General features: G+C 49.3%; 1 protein-coding gene across 7 annotated transcripts in view; it reads right to left on the bottom strand.

The window, feature by feature from the left end:
- ZBTB16 (zinc finger and BTB domain containing 16) overlaps window positions 1-18,554 on the bottom strand; it is a 194,794-nt gene that overhangs the window by 93,697 nt on the left and 82,543 nt on the right. For all 7 annotated transcript variants that reach the window (XM_082626375.1, XM_082626374.1, XM_082626372.1 and 4 more), the window contains exon 3: window positions 5,524-5,621. In XM_082626375.1, coding sequence (XP_082482501.1) covers window positions 5,524-5,621 — 98 coding nt within the window. The remainder of the gene's footprint in view (window positions 1-5,523; window positions 5,622-18,554) is intronic.

Genomic DNA, 18,554 nt, shown 5'->3' with positions numbered 1-18,554 from the left:
CTTCCCCGCCAGACGGTGACCTGGCCCCAGATGATATGCCCTGGCACACCATGCTGCTGCTGGAATCAGGAGATCTGTCAGCCAAAGACCATGTTCCTTCCTGGTGGCTCTGACTGTGGCAAGGAGTCTGGTATCGGGGCGTTTCTCAGTAGCCAAGGCTCACAGTGCCTGGAGAAGGGTGAGGAGGAGTGAGCATGCAGGATGGGACCCCCCCAAAGAAAGGCTGTGTGCCCCTAACCACAGCAAGAGGCACAGGCCACGCCCCCCTCCAGCCACGCCCCAGGACTGACTGCCAGTCACGCCATTTCCCCAAGAGTCTTATGCACCCTATACTCCAGCCTAGTGTGCATCAAGAAGCCCAACAGTCCTTTCTATTCCAGAGGAATGAAAGTGTCCTTTCCTTATCCAATCTTTCAGCGCTTTTGAGTGCCCTAGGTAAAATGCAAATCATTTTGCTACTGGAAGACCTTGCAATCTTGCCCGGCTCCTCCCTTCTAAACCCTGCCCCCTCCCCCCACGCCCAGCCTACAGGCCCAGCTACACGGCACATCACCCCAGGCGGCGTGGGCTGCCCTCACCAGGTGCTCTCAGAAATCCATTCTACCACCTTCTCCCAGGAACCCCCTTCCTCCTTGAACTCCTCCTAGAATTCTTTCTTGGCACTCAGCACACACCACCTTCTTTTATCCTAACTTTACAGTCAAACATCTCTCCTACTAGACATAAGCGCCCGGAGGGTAGGGGGTGCTGCCTGTTCTCCAGTGTTAAGTACACAGAGCCTGATGCATCTGCTGGCTCCAAAAATGAATGACAGTCCCAGAACAGAAGCAGGCCGCAGAAATACGCAAGCCTCTAAATAGCATGCGGCCAAGGCAAAAATAGGGGCAAGCAGTTCTGGGTGTGCTCAGTTATAATCCACCAGCACATTAGGCCAAGCTGTGGGAAATACTACCTAATGGGAAACGTTACCCGAGCAAATCGCAGGACCAACTCGAGTCATCGCCCGAGTCTGTGGTTTCTGCATGGACGTCCAGAGCTAGGATGTTCTCTTGAGTAAGAACAAGGAGTGGCAAAGAGACAGAGGGTCACAGATGCTCCCACAAGGGATGGGCAGGAGACTTCAGAGTGATCCGGGGATGCAGAGGGGCTGGGATTCTTCCCCGGCTCCCTGCACTATCCTCCACCCAAGATTCATGCTCCAGAAGGGGCAGCTTGGCAAAGTGTTCTAGTGGTCACTTTTCTCACCCCAAATCTCTTTCTCAAAGCTCAGACCTCCTGATCCCCAAAGCACCTCTGAGAATGCAGGGTCTGGCCAGATCAATCTCATTACTGAGTGAGTTAGGTTATTGTTCCTTAATTTAAACTTATTGTTATCATCAGGTATGTCTCATAAACATTTGTTTAGTTAACGCATTCAAATCGAAATCAAAACTTCAATTAAGCTGAACATTCGCTACTACCATTTAGGGTCTTAAAAAAAGAAAAAAGAGAGAGAAAGAGAATTGTCTCTAAGAAGGGCCTCCTACAGGGCAAACTTCTAATTAAACAAATTGTCAATTTCAACACAATGAAAACTGATTTAAGAGTATAAATTTGGTATTCCAGTCACTGAAAATAAGACCTCACAGTGTCGATCTTATACAGGTTGATTTCCTTGGATAGGGAAACATGGAAGACAGGAGGAAGACAATTCGAGAAAGAGGAAAGCTGGGGCAGGGGGAGAGTGCGCCAGAGCGTTTTATCCTTTGAGAAATAATATCTCCGCAGAATTCACTGAGGCCTGTCCTCAAGCATCAGAGAAACTCCTTTCCTCCTCCTTCACCCCACCCCTACCAGATGAGAAAAAAAAAATTAATCGTGTATGATGACAAACTTGGCTCAGCACTCACTGTACACACTGTACCCACAAGGCTGGCACCCAGCCAGGCCTGGCCCAGCGCCAGAACTACAATAACAAACACAGGCCACGCTCGCCAAGAGGGGGGTAGGGCGGCAAGCGCGCGGAGCCCGTGCAGCTCTGCGGAGAAGGAGAGACAGCGGGAGTGAGCCTCTCCTGGGCAGGGACAACCTTTAGGGGAAGCCAGGAGCTCCCTGACCCCAACCCAGAGCCCAGACTCCCTTCACCACGGCCTGACCCCTTTTTAAAACACAGTCCCCACAGGGCTGTGGAGCAACTCTTGTTCTGAGATGCTCTGCACTGCTGCTCCAACCCCTGGTGACCTTGTGTAAGGTGGGTCTGCACTACAGACCCTCAGGGGCCATCCTGGCTGTTGGCTCCCTGCATGGAGCCTTCAAAACGGAGCAGCAAGAAAATCTCATGTCATCTCATCAAACGGCTCCTCTAAGACCTCACAAAGGTCTGTTATCGTGCAACTGGGGGAGGAACTGGAACAGGTAAAACCCAACTTCTGCTACTGGAATCCTGGAGAAGACCTGGCACCACCGGCCCAGCCCTCTGACCCCACCTCCCTGACATGGTCAGGTCTCTCTAGAGGCCTCAGGGCCTTTGCTGTTTAACAGGGGGGCAAACAATTCAGGATCTAGCCTCATGAAGCCCTTGTTGCTGCTTTATTTTCAAGCCTTCCTGGCACAGGCGGGGAGAGATATATAGGACCAGAGAAAGAAAAAACAGAGCACAGAACTATCAAGAGTTGAAGCAGGCTATGAGCTATCTGCAAGGGTGAATTAAGGCCCTGCTGTGACCCATCATACCTCTCCCATCACCGAATCCTCTTTTATAAGGGCAATGGCAAGTGAATTTCAGAGGGACAAATCATTTGCACGGGACAGACAGGAAAAGTTAAGAAAATAGGCCCCAGTTCCCAAAGCTGTCAGGGTACCCATACAAGACTGTGGGACCTTGAACTAGCATCTCGGTCATGGGGTGGTGCAAAGTCACTCATCTTGTCAGAAGCGGGGGCGCTGCACCCCCTGAATGTGCGTAAGCAGCTCCTCCTCTCTCTGCCACCCCACCGGCCCTACCAACACTGCTGAAGTGTTGGGCTTCACGACGGAGACCTCAGCTAACTCACACTCAGCCAATGGGCTCCTGGATGCCCTCCAGTGAACCCCTGGGACACAGTCTAAACACTTCCTATTGCAGAAGAGACCCAGTGGGAGACTGGAGTTTCCTTGAGTTGCCCGGCTTCCCAGGCTGCAGTCATCCATTCAACCAATACCTATAGACTCCAATAACGTGCCAGGTAATGTGCTGCACATAATGGGGACAGACCCTGTCCCCAAGTAGCTTATTCCAGTCTATTAGGGGAACAGAGGGAAAGGGAAGTTACATTTGCTGAGAGCCTATCGTGTGTCGGGCAGAGTGCAAAGCATCTAACGGGAGCCTTCCGTTTGGAAGCTCAGAGGGTTGACATTTCTTGCCCAAGGTTACATGGTCAGGAGGTAGATGCCCAAATTCCTAACCCTGATTCCCAAGCAGGAGGAGATAAGGCAATTCCATTAATAACGATAATACAGAGAAGAAAGATTGGGTCCAAAGACAACTTTGGATAAAAAAATATGGACCCCAGGAGAAGGCTCAATTGCTTCTGGCCGGAGGTGAGGAACAGCTGAGGATGGCATCATGGAAGGGACCGTGGAAGATCTGGGAAGACTGGGGATGGGCTATTCCACGCAGAGGGAAGGGGGTAACAAAGCTACAGAGCTTGGAAAGCGAGCTGTGCTGGTCCACACACAGAGCACACCGACACGCACACGAGTCTGGCTAGTGCACTAGACTCAAGGAAACAGTAAGGAGAAAGGGTGCTTACCAGGCTGAGTTACCGAGAGGGTGAGGAAGCTTTAACCGCAAGCTGTACTACCCACGTGGAAGTGTCCAACGGCATGTAGTCAGAGACCACACAGGGGGCTGGAGCAGGGAGCCAATGAAATGGAAGACACACACTCTGCTCTGGGGGAGGGTGGCTGACCTGTGGGCAGACAGCTCACGAAACCACCCCACTAAACCCTGAACAACCTGCAAAGGTGAAGGGGGAGCAAAAAGATTGGAGGTGCAAGTTATAAAACTAAAAAGAGTGCACGGGTACCAAGCAGGTGCCAAGCGCAGGAGCGCCTGGGCCCAGGACTCCGGGCCAACGTGGGGCAGGTGGGGGATGAGGATGGCTCTGAGGGGCCAGGTGTCGGGGAGGGGAGGCCCCACGGGGAGGAGAAAGGGAACACAAAGACACGGGGTACAGCGAGACAGACAGTGGCCCGGTGCGGCCCAATCTTTGGATCTGGAAGAGGGAAGACTGGGAAGTGAGGAGGCGTTAGGGCACTGGGCGAAGGGCCGTGAAGGCCAGGGAGACCGACAGCACCCTATGCAGTGCAGAGGCACAGGGGCTCTGCAGTGAGGCGGTGGCGAGCGGAAGCATTTACAAAGCTACCGAATGGCACTTCCGTGACCAAGGCGATGGAAGCAGCGAGACTGTCCTCAACAGGAGTACGGTGATGGGAACGCTCCCGAACGACAACTTCAGAACTGGGGGAAGGGAGGGAGGTGGAAGCAGAAGCAGCCACCGTATGGTAAGGAGTGTACTATAGACGCCTTCGTCATATATTCTGTTACCTAACTGATGTGAGTTAGCAACACCTGCCCTTTACAGATACAGAAACTGGGGGAGCAGAAGACAGATCTGCCCGAGGTCACACAGATGGAGATGTGCCCAACCCCAAAGCAGGCTCGTCTCACAAACACCTGAACCACCAACCGCCTGGAGGGCCACTTGCTAGAGGCAAAATGGGAAAGGAAGAGCAGACACTGACCATGGACTAGACGGGAGACAGCAAGACCGAGTAAGGAGACAGCCCTCTCTTCTCCCCCAAAACGTGACTCCAAGGTGGAAAGGCAAGGGAATTAGAGGGAAAAGAACACTGGCCCCAGCAAGGAAGTGCAGTGGCCTCTGCAACTGAACCCAGGCGACGGCTTGGCCTCGAAGCAGCAGCCCTGGACCTGCTGTAACCTTCCCTCCACCGAGAACGCCTGGGCATGCTACATGTCAGTGCTTTTCCCCTCTCCACGCCTCATGGGGCAGAGAAGCTTTGCTCAAACACGAGCAAAAATACCAGCAGCCGCCGAGTCGACCCCACTAGAATTGGATAAAATTAACTTGCAAAAGACAGCACGCTGTAACTAGCTTTGTGTTCCAACCTTTCTATATCTATTTAATTAAAGGCTCCTGTATAATTAGTGAACCCAATAGTCAGATTCATTAGACAGAGAGAACCTAATTCCACAACTGTTCTGCTAATGAAACCGCAGTCTACTTTGGAAGGTGGATCACACAGGGCACTGGGTACCAACGAAGCCCCAGGAAGCCCAGGAGAGCAGGAGGATGGGTTCATCCAGACGGTCACATGGTCAGGATGGACTTTTTGCTCCAGGAGCCTGGAGGGAGCATCCACAGGATGAGGTGGACCAAGGCCCGGCTGGCAGTGGGGATATCCATGCTCTGAGTGGGGGTGAAAGGGGGCAGGAGGTGGGTGCCCATGCTCCAACAGGCCAGTCAGGGCATCCTCGCCTACCTGAATGAGCCAGTAAGTGCATTCTCAGTCGCAAACTATCCAGGAACCGCTTTCCGCAGAGCTCACACCCGTACGTCTTCATCCCACTGTGCAGCTTCCTGTAGGGGAAAGGAAAAGACAGGTTGCTGCTGCTCTGGCTGGACAGAAAGCAGGCCCACCCCTACCTGGGGGCTTTGCAGCCATGCCTGTGGCAGGTGAGCAGGAGGAAGGGAGATGGAAGGCAGGGGAGCTGGAGATGGGCACTGACGGAGACACATCCCTGGATCCATGACAGCCGGAAGCCCCCTTTCCCGTGGAAGGCTGCCAAGGAAGCATCTACTCCCAGTCTTGTCCAAGGGCTAGAAGAATAGGGCACTTCCTACTTCTTCATCCACTGGCACATAGACCAAGAAGAAAAATCACATTCAATTGTGGAGAGAGGAAAGAGGAAGCACCAGGCCAGTTAGACAGACATAATCCTCACAAACTAGCACAAACCATACGTGGAGGCAGAGGTGCCTCTGCTTACTTCACTCGCAGCACGGCCCTCACTGTGCTGCACTGTGCATACACCTGGCTCCCCCAAGAGACCACTGACCCGGGAGGGCTGCCCCGTACCCGTTCTCTCTCACAGCCCAGCACCCACACAGTGACTGGCACATCGCAGCTTATTAGTGAACTGATGCCTTCGTGGACAAAAGATGCTCCTCTCTCGGGGCATCCAGAGGTTCTCAAAACTGCAGTCACTCTCCAACACACAAAACATTCCCCAAAGGCCCAGCTGTTAAAGTGTTTTCCCTCTACGTCTGGCCAGAGGATGAGCCCTGGCAGAAAGAAAGGTTTGAAGAAACCAGGTAACATCACTCTATAAACAGAAGGTAGTAGTCGTCGGTTTCGGCTTTCCAAAGAACTTCCATGTACGTTATCTCATTTATTCTGTGAGGTGAACCTGGCACCCATGACCACCCCAGGAAGACAGAGGCCCTGGTAACCCCTGGTCACAGGCCCAGCCTGCAACCCTCTTCCGACCCCAACTCCCAGACTGGGGCCTTTCCCACCAGACCCCGCCACTCAGTCAGGAGCCAGCAAAAGAGCTGGTCAGAGGCAGGGAAGCAGGCGGCTAGTGGGGAGGTGCTGGGAGAGTCTGGGTCGCGGGCTGGCCAGGGGGCCCATCTGACCCAGAACTCTGCCTTTCCTCCCACCCACACTCCTGTTCTCAGGCCTGTCCATGCCTCTGCCAGATACAGGATCCACCCCACCCTGTCTCTGCGCCTTGCCTGCCGCCTCCCCAGGGGCCTCAGCCCTGAGGAAGGGGACAGGCAGTGGCAGCCAGAGGCAGGAGCTGAGGGCGATAGGGCCGGCAGGTGGGCACCCTTAGAGCCAGCAGCCCAGTGCAGTCAGGATGTTGATGTGTTAGAACCACAGTCAAAGGCTGGTGCAGTCAGGATGATGATGTGTTAGAACCACAGTCAAAGGCTGGAGGGCTGCCGGTACTGATATTAGATGAATGCAGGTGGGGAAGGGGAGGATTATACACTCAAGCCAGTGGTGCCCGGATCTGCTGTCCAGATCACAGAACTAAACCAAGCCACCCACTGCCAGCACCTTCCAAATCCCACAAGAACCCAGAGGTGCGTCAATACCCTGTGGGCCCCGGGATGGGGATGGGTGCCAGTCTAGTGGCTTGAAGACAGCATATGGGATCCACCGTGTGCAGCTTCTGACAGTAAGCAGGCCCAGTCCCCTTCACAGAACTCTTTCTCAATCCCAGTCGTGTTTGCTTGCTTTCCCTTTACCCCTTTGCCAAAGACAACAAATGATTTCTCAATCACAAGTGCACACACACACCCTCATCCATGATACTGTCGTGCACCCCACCCCCATGTTATCTGATCCCCGGCCAAGGCTGATCCATCCCAATTGAGAAATAGTAACGGTACGGAACATTTTCACTGAACATTCTCAACCCTAAACATATTTCACAATGCTGGGCACTGGGACATGTCCTAATAGCATTCTGGGCAAAGCATGGTTTAAAATATGTACCCAGGCATGTTTGTGTGGTGTGTGCACGCATGCATGTGCACACACTGTAGCTGAGTACGCCCGTCACTTGCCTGGGCATGACAAAGGTTTGCTTTCCTAAGAGCTGTTCCATGGAGCAGCAAAAGCTCTATTCACAAGTGGTTCCACAGGTGACCCTCGTACACAAGTTCATGGTCAGGTCAGGTGGATGGCAGCATGTGGGTTCCAGTCTTATTTACCTCCATCTTTTTCTTCACTAATGCTTTTTTTTATATATATATTTATTTATTTATTTACTTGGCTGCCCTGGGTCTTCGCTGCAGCACACGGGATCTTTGCTGCAGCATGCAGGAGCTTTCAGTTGCGGCACGCAGGATCTAGTTCCCTGACCAGGGATCAAACCTGGGCCCTCTGCATTGGGAGCGTGGAGTCTTATCCACTGGACCCCCAGGAAAGTCCCTTCACTAATGCTTTCTTAGCTTCCAGGGGTGCCCACCTCTGGAGTGGCTGTCAGGAGGAAGACGAGGACAAACACCCACTCAGATTTGTTTTCCCAAAGGACACTGGAGTGGCCAGGCTTCAGGTTTCAGCAGTCACCACCAGGATAAGCATCCTCACCCTGGCTCTTGGACTCCCATCTCTTGCCCCTGCAGGTTTCAGATCAAGTCTTTCATCGTGATGAACACTTTCTGGGTAACCCTACTGTTGTTTTGTTTTGTTTTGTTTGGTGCAAACGGATGTGCCTGGCAACTGGTGTCAGTGACTTTCTTGACCAACTGGATTGGCGTGGTGTGTAAGGTGATGCACTCTTGCCCTCTACTACAGAGGGAGCAGGATTCGGGGAAGGATGCCAGTTGAGCAGCCAGAAGACCTGGATTTTTGTCCTCACTTGGCCATTAACTTGCTTTGTGACCTTAGACAAATCATGCTATCATGATCTGTCTGCATTTTTTCACCTGTAAAGTGATGGGTGATATCTAAGGTGCTGGTTTCTCATGGTGTCAAAACTTTATTATTCCAAAGTCTTACCCATGTCCTTTTACCCAGCCTCCAAGGAATTCCTCTGAGGGGCACTATTATCTCTCTGAGCCACGTTCCACTGTGTGATGTCTCACGACACCAGGGCAGTCAGGCTAGGACAGCCCAAGCAAAAAACTGACACCCATTCTCAGATATCTACTCATTTTAAAACCTTCTAATCCAGATGACCTGAGTTCCCTCCTTTACTCACCTATGATCTTTCAGTGAAAGAAACTTCCAGAGCTCATGACCAGCCTTTCTTTGGAATCATTCTGCTGCCATGCATCTTGCAGCCTTCAGAGACATGGGTGTCCTCTCCTGCCCAATCCTTGGGGTAAGGAGACTGCCTTGCACCTGACCCACTAACTCAGTGCCCTGCATGGGTTCCCAGAGGCAAGCATGGCATCCAAGTGATCCCACATGTAGTTTGAGGACAAAGTCCTGCCTCACTGGCAGATGGACCAGGGCAAAGCACACCAAGTTCAGAAGAGAAAAAGGGAACACCTCACAGGCCTGGAGCTCAACTGAGCCTAGTGCCGGTTCACCCATCCCTGTCATTATTGTTCAGACACCAAGGGATGGATGTGAAGAGGTAGAGACTTCTAAGTCAAAGCAAAGGGAAATGGCAGAGAAGAATCTGAGCGCATTCAAGGACCACCAACAGACTTTCTATGGCACAGGCTGCGGAATGGCCCATGTGGAAGCAGAATCGCAACTGGTTTCCAGAGTGAAAGTACAAACTGCAGGAACTCAGGGTCTGTCACCCTGGATCCCACCCCTTACCACCTCTGCCGCCACACTATGCCGCTGCAACGCGTTCTGATGAAAATGGAAATTCCGTCCGCCTCCTTCTTCCTTACCACACACACTCATATTTTCCCAGGCCGGCCCTGCCTTTTCACAAGGTCAAACTACTCACGGTCATCTGAGGTCATCGGCCTCCACGATAACACAGGAAAGGAGGACAGCTGGGGACACCTTTGCACCTTTCTACATACGCTGCCTTGGTTTTCACACTCTCTTCTCTGAGAAGCAATAGTGTTGAACACTGTTTTGAAAGTAACCCAGTTCTAGATGGCCCAAGCAACTCCATGCTGGACTCAGAGGAACGTCCATTCCCCATAGGCTTCAGGGCCCCACCACCCACTCTTGGGGAGCAGGCTCAGGTGCTCCCCAACTACGACCACACCTGGCCCACTGGGTAAACTCATCCTGAAGGTAACACGTTCTCAATTTTGTCCAAAAAGACAAAGAAAACATTAACCTCTAATGGGTTTCTAGCTATTGTCTCAAGAGAACTGAATCATGATGGGAAATCAGAGTTCAGCAGATACGAACCTTTTAACAAAGAACTGGAGGGAAGGACACATTCCTTCTCACTGATTCTCAACCACACAACTCCCACTAGTAAAACCAAGCTAGCAAGCTACACACTCATTCAAACCACTTTCGTGCTGCTGTGAGGCTGAAAGTTCATAAAAATTCATCTGCTTCAGACTGTAACTATACAGTAGCAGAAGCCGTGTTTATCTCTCCTTTTATTTATAGGGCCTAGTTTAGAAGCGACTGCTCCATGCTGCTAAAGAAATTCCTCGATCTGAGGTGGGGTCCAGGCATCCCCCTCTCATCTGAACACTAGGCCAAGCACAAGAGTTTCATGGGCAGCCTCCAACCTCATCCTGTGCCCCCGAAGTCCACACAAGGAAGGCCAATGGCAACCTCATAGCCGCATAAAGCCCGAGCTTCAGACCGACCTCACCCTCGGGATACGTCTTCGTCTCCCCAGCCCGCAAGAAGACAAGAGCAGAAAAAGTGGCAGCAGGGAGAGACTCACGCCAGGCTCCATCCTCCCCACCCGCAGCCTGCAGGCACAGCTGACTACAACAGCTGTTCCCGAAGGGGTGCCCTCTGTACTACACCCTGCAGGAGAAGCTAGGCCTTCCTGTAACCCACACAGCCAAAGACTAAGGGGAGAAGTCCAGAAGGGCCAGCAGCGCTGTTTGTCTGAGAGAGAGGGGTTCAAGGCCCAGCACCACCAATGTTCCATGTCTTCCCAAGTTCTCTGCCTGGAGACAAATGGCAGTGAGAACACACCAATAGGTAAGAAAGTCTAGAGAGGGAATTCTGTTCCAATAACCCAAGGGCTGCCCGTCTTCGCTGGGCCCCTGGGGAGATGGAAGTGCCTGCCCTATGAGTTTTGCTGAGCACACCACACCAGCCCTGAAAACTAGGATCTGTTATGAGGGAAAGTGAGTGGAAGGAACTACCCACTTCTGCATGAGGAAAGATGCGGTGGGGAAGCCATCCTGTAAGGAAGGGCCTTTATGAGATAATGTGTTCTTTGTTCTCACCCTGAGTGGCTCTATCCCCTGCCCCCACCAACACTCCAGCTCCAGCAGCTCTGAAGGTCCTTCCAACTCACCTCCTCTACCTGGTCTGAGCTGCCCCACATGCAGACGTCACCCCAATGCTTGATCTTTTGCTTTCTGATCCCGTGACAGTCCACTTGACTTATACAGTGCTTCTAGGGGTACTCAGGACAAGGACAAGACAGGAGAGTCTGTGAGTCAGCTCCCAACGATGGTCTAAATGATCCTACTTTCTCAAAAGCCTGCTGCTCCATGGGAATCAGTACTCTCCGAGGCCCTCTACTTACCATGGGAACACAGCCCCGTGCAAACCTCTCGCCCCACTCTTGATCAGGACCTGCCCGCTGGCCCTGACATGCTACCGTGTCTCCCCATGTGGGCACTGTATGAGGAGGATCCCTTCACAGGCTCTGACAATGCTCTGTCTTCAAAGCAGTCAATAACCCTTAAACCCAGTGGTAAGAGAACCTCACCTGGCCTCGCTCACCTCTCTGAGTCGAAACGGAACTGACAGAGGAAAAAGCTTATGTACTTCAGCAACGGACCCACTCTTCTTCCCCAGACCATTAAGTTCACAATGTACCTTCAATGTCCACTTACCTTCAATTCGAATAACAAGAGCAAGGCCAAATAGTCAATGCCATTCTGGGCTTGAATTTTAAGAGGAAGAGACGAATGAAATGCCATTAGGTTACCAGGGATTTACCCCCAAAAGCAACTTCCAGGGAGACTGAAGGGTGCTTCCATTCATGGTCTAGCCTCCTGTACTTTCTCCACATGCCTTTCTGTGGCGAAGGAATCCTCTGAACACAGCCTGTTCCACTAGAGGCCTCCACCCTAAGCCAGAGCAGGTCATCCACAGGACATCTGGGATGCTCAGGGAATGTTCCCTACCTTCTAAGGGTGACATGGTACCTTCTCAAGGAGCATCTCTTAATGCCACCAACGGTGAGTGACATATATCGGTCCCCGTGGGTCAACAATCACACCCAGTACCATTCTCCTTATGTACTTACTTGGAGTACCAAGTTCCTGATTCTGGACTAAGCCCTTTATAAGTTCTTCAAAACTATAATTTCCTAGAGGACAGGAACCAAGTCTCCATTTCCACCTCCCAATCCCTCAGCACAGATGCAGGCAGCCAGAGCAGACCCATGAGAGGCTACCGCTAGTGAAGCAGCCACCAAGCACCCCAAGACAAAGGGATACTTGACACTGAAATCCAGCCCTGAGACTGCCTGGATTCAGAGAGAAGGTCTGGTACCCCCAGGGAGAAAAAGAAAATAATAGTTCTAATATTGGCTAGGAAATGGGTCATGTTCATTTTCTCAAGGCATAAATAAGGGAAATTATCCTTTTACCCACTTTTTTAAAATGTTGAGATTGGACAGTCATTTGACAAGCTGCGAATGCTTAGCTGATATTACCGCAAATTATCCTTCTAGCAATAGAGTTCGTTGCTCTCTGACTAGTCAATATTAATAAACATTACCGAATGCTTTTACAACACAATTTATTTTTTAATACAGTTCTTTATGTATGTCATAAAGTAAATATACCAATAAAAGGCAAGGATTTCAAACAACAGATTAAAAAAGGCAACCAAGAACCAACAGAGTGCTAGATAACACCTTCCGTGCTGCTGAATGGGGGCAGGCCTGCACCGAGTGTCCCTCTGCTGGGAATCCAGGCCTGTGGGCCATGGAAGATGGTGGCCATTTCGTTGTTTCAGAGCCTTTTAAAGGGAGGAGAGAGAATACCAAAGGAGGCATGTTTTCTCAAGAATGTAGATGAGAAGTGTGGTATACTGACTGACCGAAACACTAGACTAGTGGTGGGGGGCTCAGTGTTCACCCCAGCTCTGCCAGGAACCATCCAGATGACCTTGATCAAACCACTTACCCTCTCTAGATTTCACCCTGCAGCTTTGCAACAATGCAAGAATTGAGTTAGATGGTTTCCTTGGTCCTTTCCAATCATGTTTATGACACCGAAAGGCTGTGGGGTTGACAGGGGCCTGTGCTAGCCAGACTATACCCTCCTTCGTGAAGAATCCATGCCAGATCCATCCCCTCAGCCTCTGTTATTGAGCCCAGAACACAGGAGGGGACTCAGTGCATCTTTGTTGAATGAATGAACAAACAAACATGAAAGGGGATTCAAGGAGAGAAAATGTAGAGACTGAAAACTCCCCCACTGCCTCTACACACACACACACACACACACAACCACCCCCTCCCCCCCACACACCCCAGTACGAGAACAGCTGTCCCTACAGATGGCCAACAAGCACATGGAAAGATGCTCAGCATCACTAATTATTAGAGAAATGCAAATCAAACCTACAGTGAGGTACTACCTCACACTGGTTAGAATGACCACCATTAAAAAGTCTACAAATAACAGATGCTGGAGAGGGTGTGGAGAAAAGGGAACCCTCCTACACTGTTAGTGGGAACGTAAATTGGTGCAGCCATTATGGAACAATATGCAGGTTCCTCAGAAAACTAAAAACAGAATTACCTTATGATCCAGCAATCCCAGTCCTGGGCATATATCCAGAGAAAACCATAATTTGAAAAGATACATGCACCCCAATGTTTATAGCAGCACTATTCACAATAGCCAAGATATGAAAACAACCTAAATGTCCATCAACTGATGAATGGATAAAGAAGATGTGTGGGGCTTCCCTGGTGGTGCAGTGGTTGAGAGTCCGCCTGCCAGTGCAGGGGACACAGGTTCGTGCCCCGGTCTGGGAAGATCCCACATGCCATGGAGCGGCTGGGCCCGTGAGCCATGGCTGCTGAGCCTGCACATCCGGAGCCTGTGCTCCGCAACGGGAGAGACCACAGCAGTAAGAGGCCCGCATACCACAAAAAAAAAAAAAAAAGAAGGGGTGTGTGTGTGTGTGTGTGTGTGTGTATGTATACACACACACACACTCAATGGTATACTACTCAGACATAAAAAAGAATGAAATAATGCCATTTGCAGCAACATGGATGGACTTAGAGATCATCATACTAAGTGAAGTAAGTCAGAAGGAGAAAACAAATACCACATGATATCACTTACATGTGGAATCTAAAATATGACACAAATGAACTTATCTACAAAACAGAAACAGATTTACAGACATAGAGAACAGACTTGTGGTTGCCAAGGGCAAGGGGGGTTGGGGGGTAAGGATTGGGAGTTTGGGATTAGCGGATGCAAACTATTATATGTAGAATGGATAAACAACAAGGACCTACTGTATAGCACAGGGAACTATATGCAATAGCCTGTGATACATCATAATGGAAAAGAATATGAAAATGAATGTATATATATGTCTAACTGAGTCACTTTGCTGTATGGGAGAAATTAACACAACATTGTAAATCAACTATACTTCGATAAAATAAATTTAAAAAAAAAGAACAGTTGTCCCTATTGTCCACAAGAGAAGACTTCCTTGAGGTTCTTAGAAAGAAAGCGGTGCTTTCTGCCTTGGCCTGGGATGGAGGCCAACCTGGAGCTGAGTGAAGGGTGGTAGGAGCTGTCCTGAGCCTTGAAAATATGAGGAAAAACAATAGCATTCCGTGGCCGTAACCACACCAAGTACAGTGCTTTCAGATAAGGCTGCCCGAGAGTGTGAAAATACAACGTCAAAAATGACAAAGGGCCATGCTAATCTCCCCGCAGCAACTGCTCAGAGAAGGATCTCCGTGGCTGCCCAGTACGAGGAGGCCTGGGCTTCGGGCTCTCATGTCACCGGCCTTTTGTTTTAAAATACCCAGTTCTCCTAAGTCATTTATTTGAAATATCTCTAACAACAAATTTCACCAAGAACAAAAGTTTTTCATTTGTGCTCCAGGCTATAGGATGATCTTATCACACACAATCTCATACTGTCTCTTTCAACGAGGTCTTAGCGTGCTTATCTGCGAAGTTCCTGGTAGCCAAATATGATTGAAATGTTCTATTTATGCTCACTGGATTAAGGAGATGTTGCAAAACTGCACAAAAACCTGGCAGATGTAAGCAAGGTATTACAGCCTGGGCAGTTAAGATCTGAGGGAAAGAGATCAATACACACTTTTGTAGTTTCTTTCTTCTTCTTCTTTTTTTTTTTTTTTTAAAGAAACCAGAAAAGTTGTGCTTTTAGAAAAGGGAAGAGGAAAAGGAGTAAAATGCCTTAAGATTTATAGCTTCTCACAAACAGGGCACCATGATGCATGCTTGATGATGTCAGCCCGAGGGAAACAAAAATAAATCCAAAATATTCTCTCCAGATCCTAAAAGGCCCTATAAGGGAATTGAACTATGGTTACAGAGGAACAGCATTTTTGCTTTCTCTCTCTCTCCCATATGAGGCTTTTAACCAGCACAGATAGCCAATTTCTGGGAAAACCCTTTCAAAAATCTACAGATTCCTCCTTAATCTTCCTGTTTTGCCTGGGTATGGGCAGGAAACATCGTCTCCTAGTTATCTAGGCACATTTTGACATGTTCTCACTTTAGCCAGGCAGCCAAAATGCTACCTTCAAATCCCACAGACCAGCCTTGGATCCTCAGAGACTACTGAAAATAACTGCGGTTTATTAAGGACCTAAGAAGAAAGCTCCTGTGGAATTAAACCCTCCTGAAAATCTTCTTAATGTATATTGCCTCGTTCTTTCTGCTTTAGCACACTGAAAATTGAACTACTTTTCTATGAGGATTCTGAGCTTTAGAGCCATCACTCTGAATATCAGTTATGAACACAAGATAAGAGAATACACAGATGAACCTGTAAGGACATCCAATCACATTGTGAAAGTCACTGTCATTTTATTAAAGGAAAAAGGCAAAACCCCACTAGATGAACCAAGTCACTTCTTTGTTGGTTCTTTTTTTCTTCTAGAAAAATGCAAAAAAAAAAATCTAGTCAATGAAGGTTTTATAATAATAAGGCTAATGCATTGATATATCACATCTGACTCTGAAAGGGTTTGCTGAGGATCATCTCAACTGCCTCATGTCTGGGGAAGAAGGGAGTACAGTCCCTGTTCTATAGATGAGGCTGAGTGACTTACCTTCCCGTGAAGAAGGCGGAAGTCTCCAGACTTCTCAGCTCCAGATCCACATTCACACTTGCCCACCTGAAAGAACACCCACCCCACCCATAACATCCCCTCACTGCCTCCCCATAAAGGCACTGGAAAACAACCAGCAAGAGAGGAGACACTGAGAGCACACCCAGGATTCACAGGACCCGAATCAGAAAGAAGCAGGAACGGAGGAGCGACTAAGAACACAGGTGAGCCCAATGACGGCACCCAGAGCCCACGGCAGGCTGGGTCTCAAAGGATCTTCATCACCTCCTACCGGGATGACCGCAGGGAAGGCACACAGCCTCACCCCCTACTGCTGTTTAGTATCTGTTAAGCACCTACTGTGTGCCCGGTTCTGGGAAAGTAAGACTACACTTGAGCTGCAGTCCATCTGGGTAGGTCCTACATCAGCATTATTCTCCATCATTATACTCTATTGATTTCCTTTATAGCACATTTCCTTACCACAATTGACAGGTATATATTGGGTTTTTGCTACTATCTCCACCAGACTTTAAGCTACATGAAGGCAGAAGGCATCTGCTGTAGCGTCAGAGTCTGCTACAGTGCCTGGTACAGAGTAGGCATTCAAAACATTTTCTAAAATAACAGCTTTATTGAGATTATCTACATACCATAAAATTCACCCTTTTAGAGTGTACCTTTTGATGGTTTTTAGTGTATTCACAGAGGTGTGCAACCATCACCATTATCTAATTCCAGAACATTTCCATCACCCCAGAAAGAAACCCCCTACCTATTAGCAGTCATTCCCCATTCTCCTATCCCCCAGTCTCTGGCAACCATTAATCTACCTTCTCAATGCATTTGCCTCTTCTGACATTCATGAAATGGAATCATACAAGAAGACTTTTGTGTCTGGCTTCTTTCACTCAGCATAATGTTTTCAAGGTTCATCCACGTTGCAGCACGTATCAGTACTTCATTCCTTTTTATTCCATTGTACGTATATATACCACGTCTAATTTATCCATTCATCCGTCAATGGACTTTTGGTTGCTTCCACCTTTTGAAGCATTATTATGCTTTGGCTATGAACATGTATGTACAAGTTTTATCTGTGGACATCTGCTTTCAATTCTCCTGGGTATATACATAGGAGTAGAATTGCTGGTACCTCTATGTGTAACCTTTTGAGGACCCGCCAGACTCTTTTCCAAGGCAGCTGAACCATTTTACATTCCCATCAACAATGTATGAGGTTTCTGATTTCTCAGTACATTTTTGGGCTAAATGAATAAATGAAGATTCCTTCTGCTCTAAAAGCCTGCAGAGAAGGGGATAAATTTCCAAGGCTCCTGTGGTAAGCTAGCATCTTCATCTGCAGACATGACATGCCCCACTCGTGTTTAACAGAAACCCCAAAGAAGGCTATTTATATTTCGTTCATTCTAGAGAGAGAGAATCGAATAAAAAATGAAGACAAGGAAAATAAAACCTCAGACAGCTCAAAGTGGGTTCTACCTTCGCAAATGATTTCAACCCCCATGTCCAGACTCAATAATTTAATAACACACATGCCTTAAACAAATTTAGTTGAAAAAATATGAGCAGGATCCCAGCTCAACCGCAGCTGACTTTGATTTGGTCAGCAGTGAGAGAAGCTTTATTTGACAGCCCTGCTTGTCTATGACGGGAAGTTTGAAAATACACTTAATAATACTTAAAATCAACACACACAAACAAAACTATCCCAGGCAAACCCTAGGAGAGGGACCCACGGAGCTGAGAGCCCAGGCGAGCCAAGATCAAGTCTGGCCTCTCTTCCTGCGCTTGTTCGAGGGGGCGGGGTGTCCCAAAGCTGGGGGAAGAAGCTTTGCGAAGAGCTCCTCAAACTTCCTTTTCTCCCCTTTTCTTTCTCTGTAAAACAAGGCAGCGTATTCTTTCTGCACAGCCTCCTTGCAAAGAACAAACAAACAAAGGCTAGGACAGAGCATGGCCCCTTGCAAGCTGCAGGTAATTAAAACGGCCTGTAAATGCCCCAGCAGAAAGCACTTCAAAGAGACAGTAATTCCAGCAATGGCCAGTCAAGGCTGTGTGGTGTAAAAATTATGAGTTTTCCCAACGGGGAGCTTTGTGTGAAAAGGACAGGGGTTGGTGGCAAAGGGAGGGTGAGCCACACAGAGGAGGCTTACTTACAATGGTGTCCACGCCGGGTGTGCGCAGGACTGCGTGTGGGGGGTGTGCGTGTGTGTGTCACACACGCGGGCAAGAGAAAGAAAGGCGGACGGTGTGCACGTGTGTGAGAGTACACATTTATCAACGCCGAGATGCTCCAAGAGTGTGGGCATGGAGATAAAAGGAGAAATAAAATAAAGGCAACAAATATGCATCCTCTCCCCCTGCTGGACCTTGTTTTCACAGGGAGAAGCACCAGGCAGCTTGCTCCTTCCTCCAGCTCCTAACTTGTAAGCCTGCCAGGCCAGGCGTGCAGGAAATGCATAATACCTGGGACCCTGGACCCAGCTGACAGCCACCGCACAGCCAGCCCTCTGGATATGCTCACACTTTCCATCTCCCAGAGACACACACTTAG

Source organism: Mesoplodon mirus (assembly GCF_964341445.2).
Source record: "Mesoplodon mirus genome assembly, chromosome: 7".
Lineage (NCBI taxonomy): Eukaryota > Metazoa > Chordata > Mammalia > Artiodactyla > Ziphiidae > Mesoplodon > Mesoplodon mirus.
Note: the sequence above shows the minus strand (reverse complement) of the source record. Positions and strands in the feature narration are given on the sequence as shown.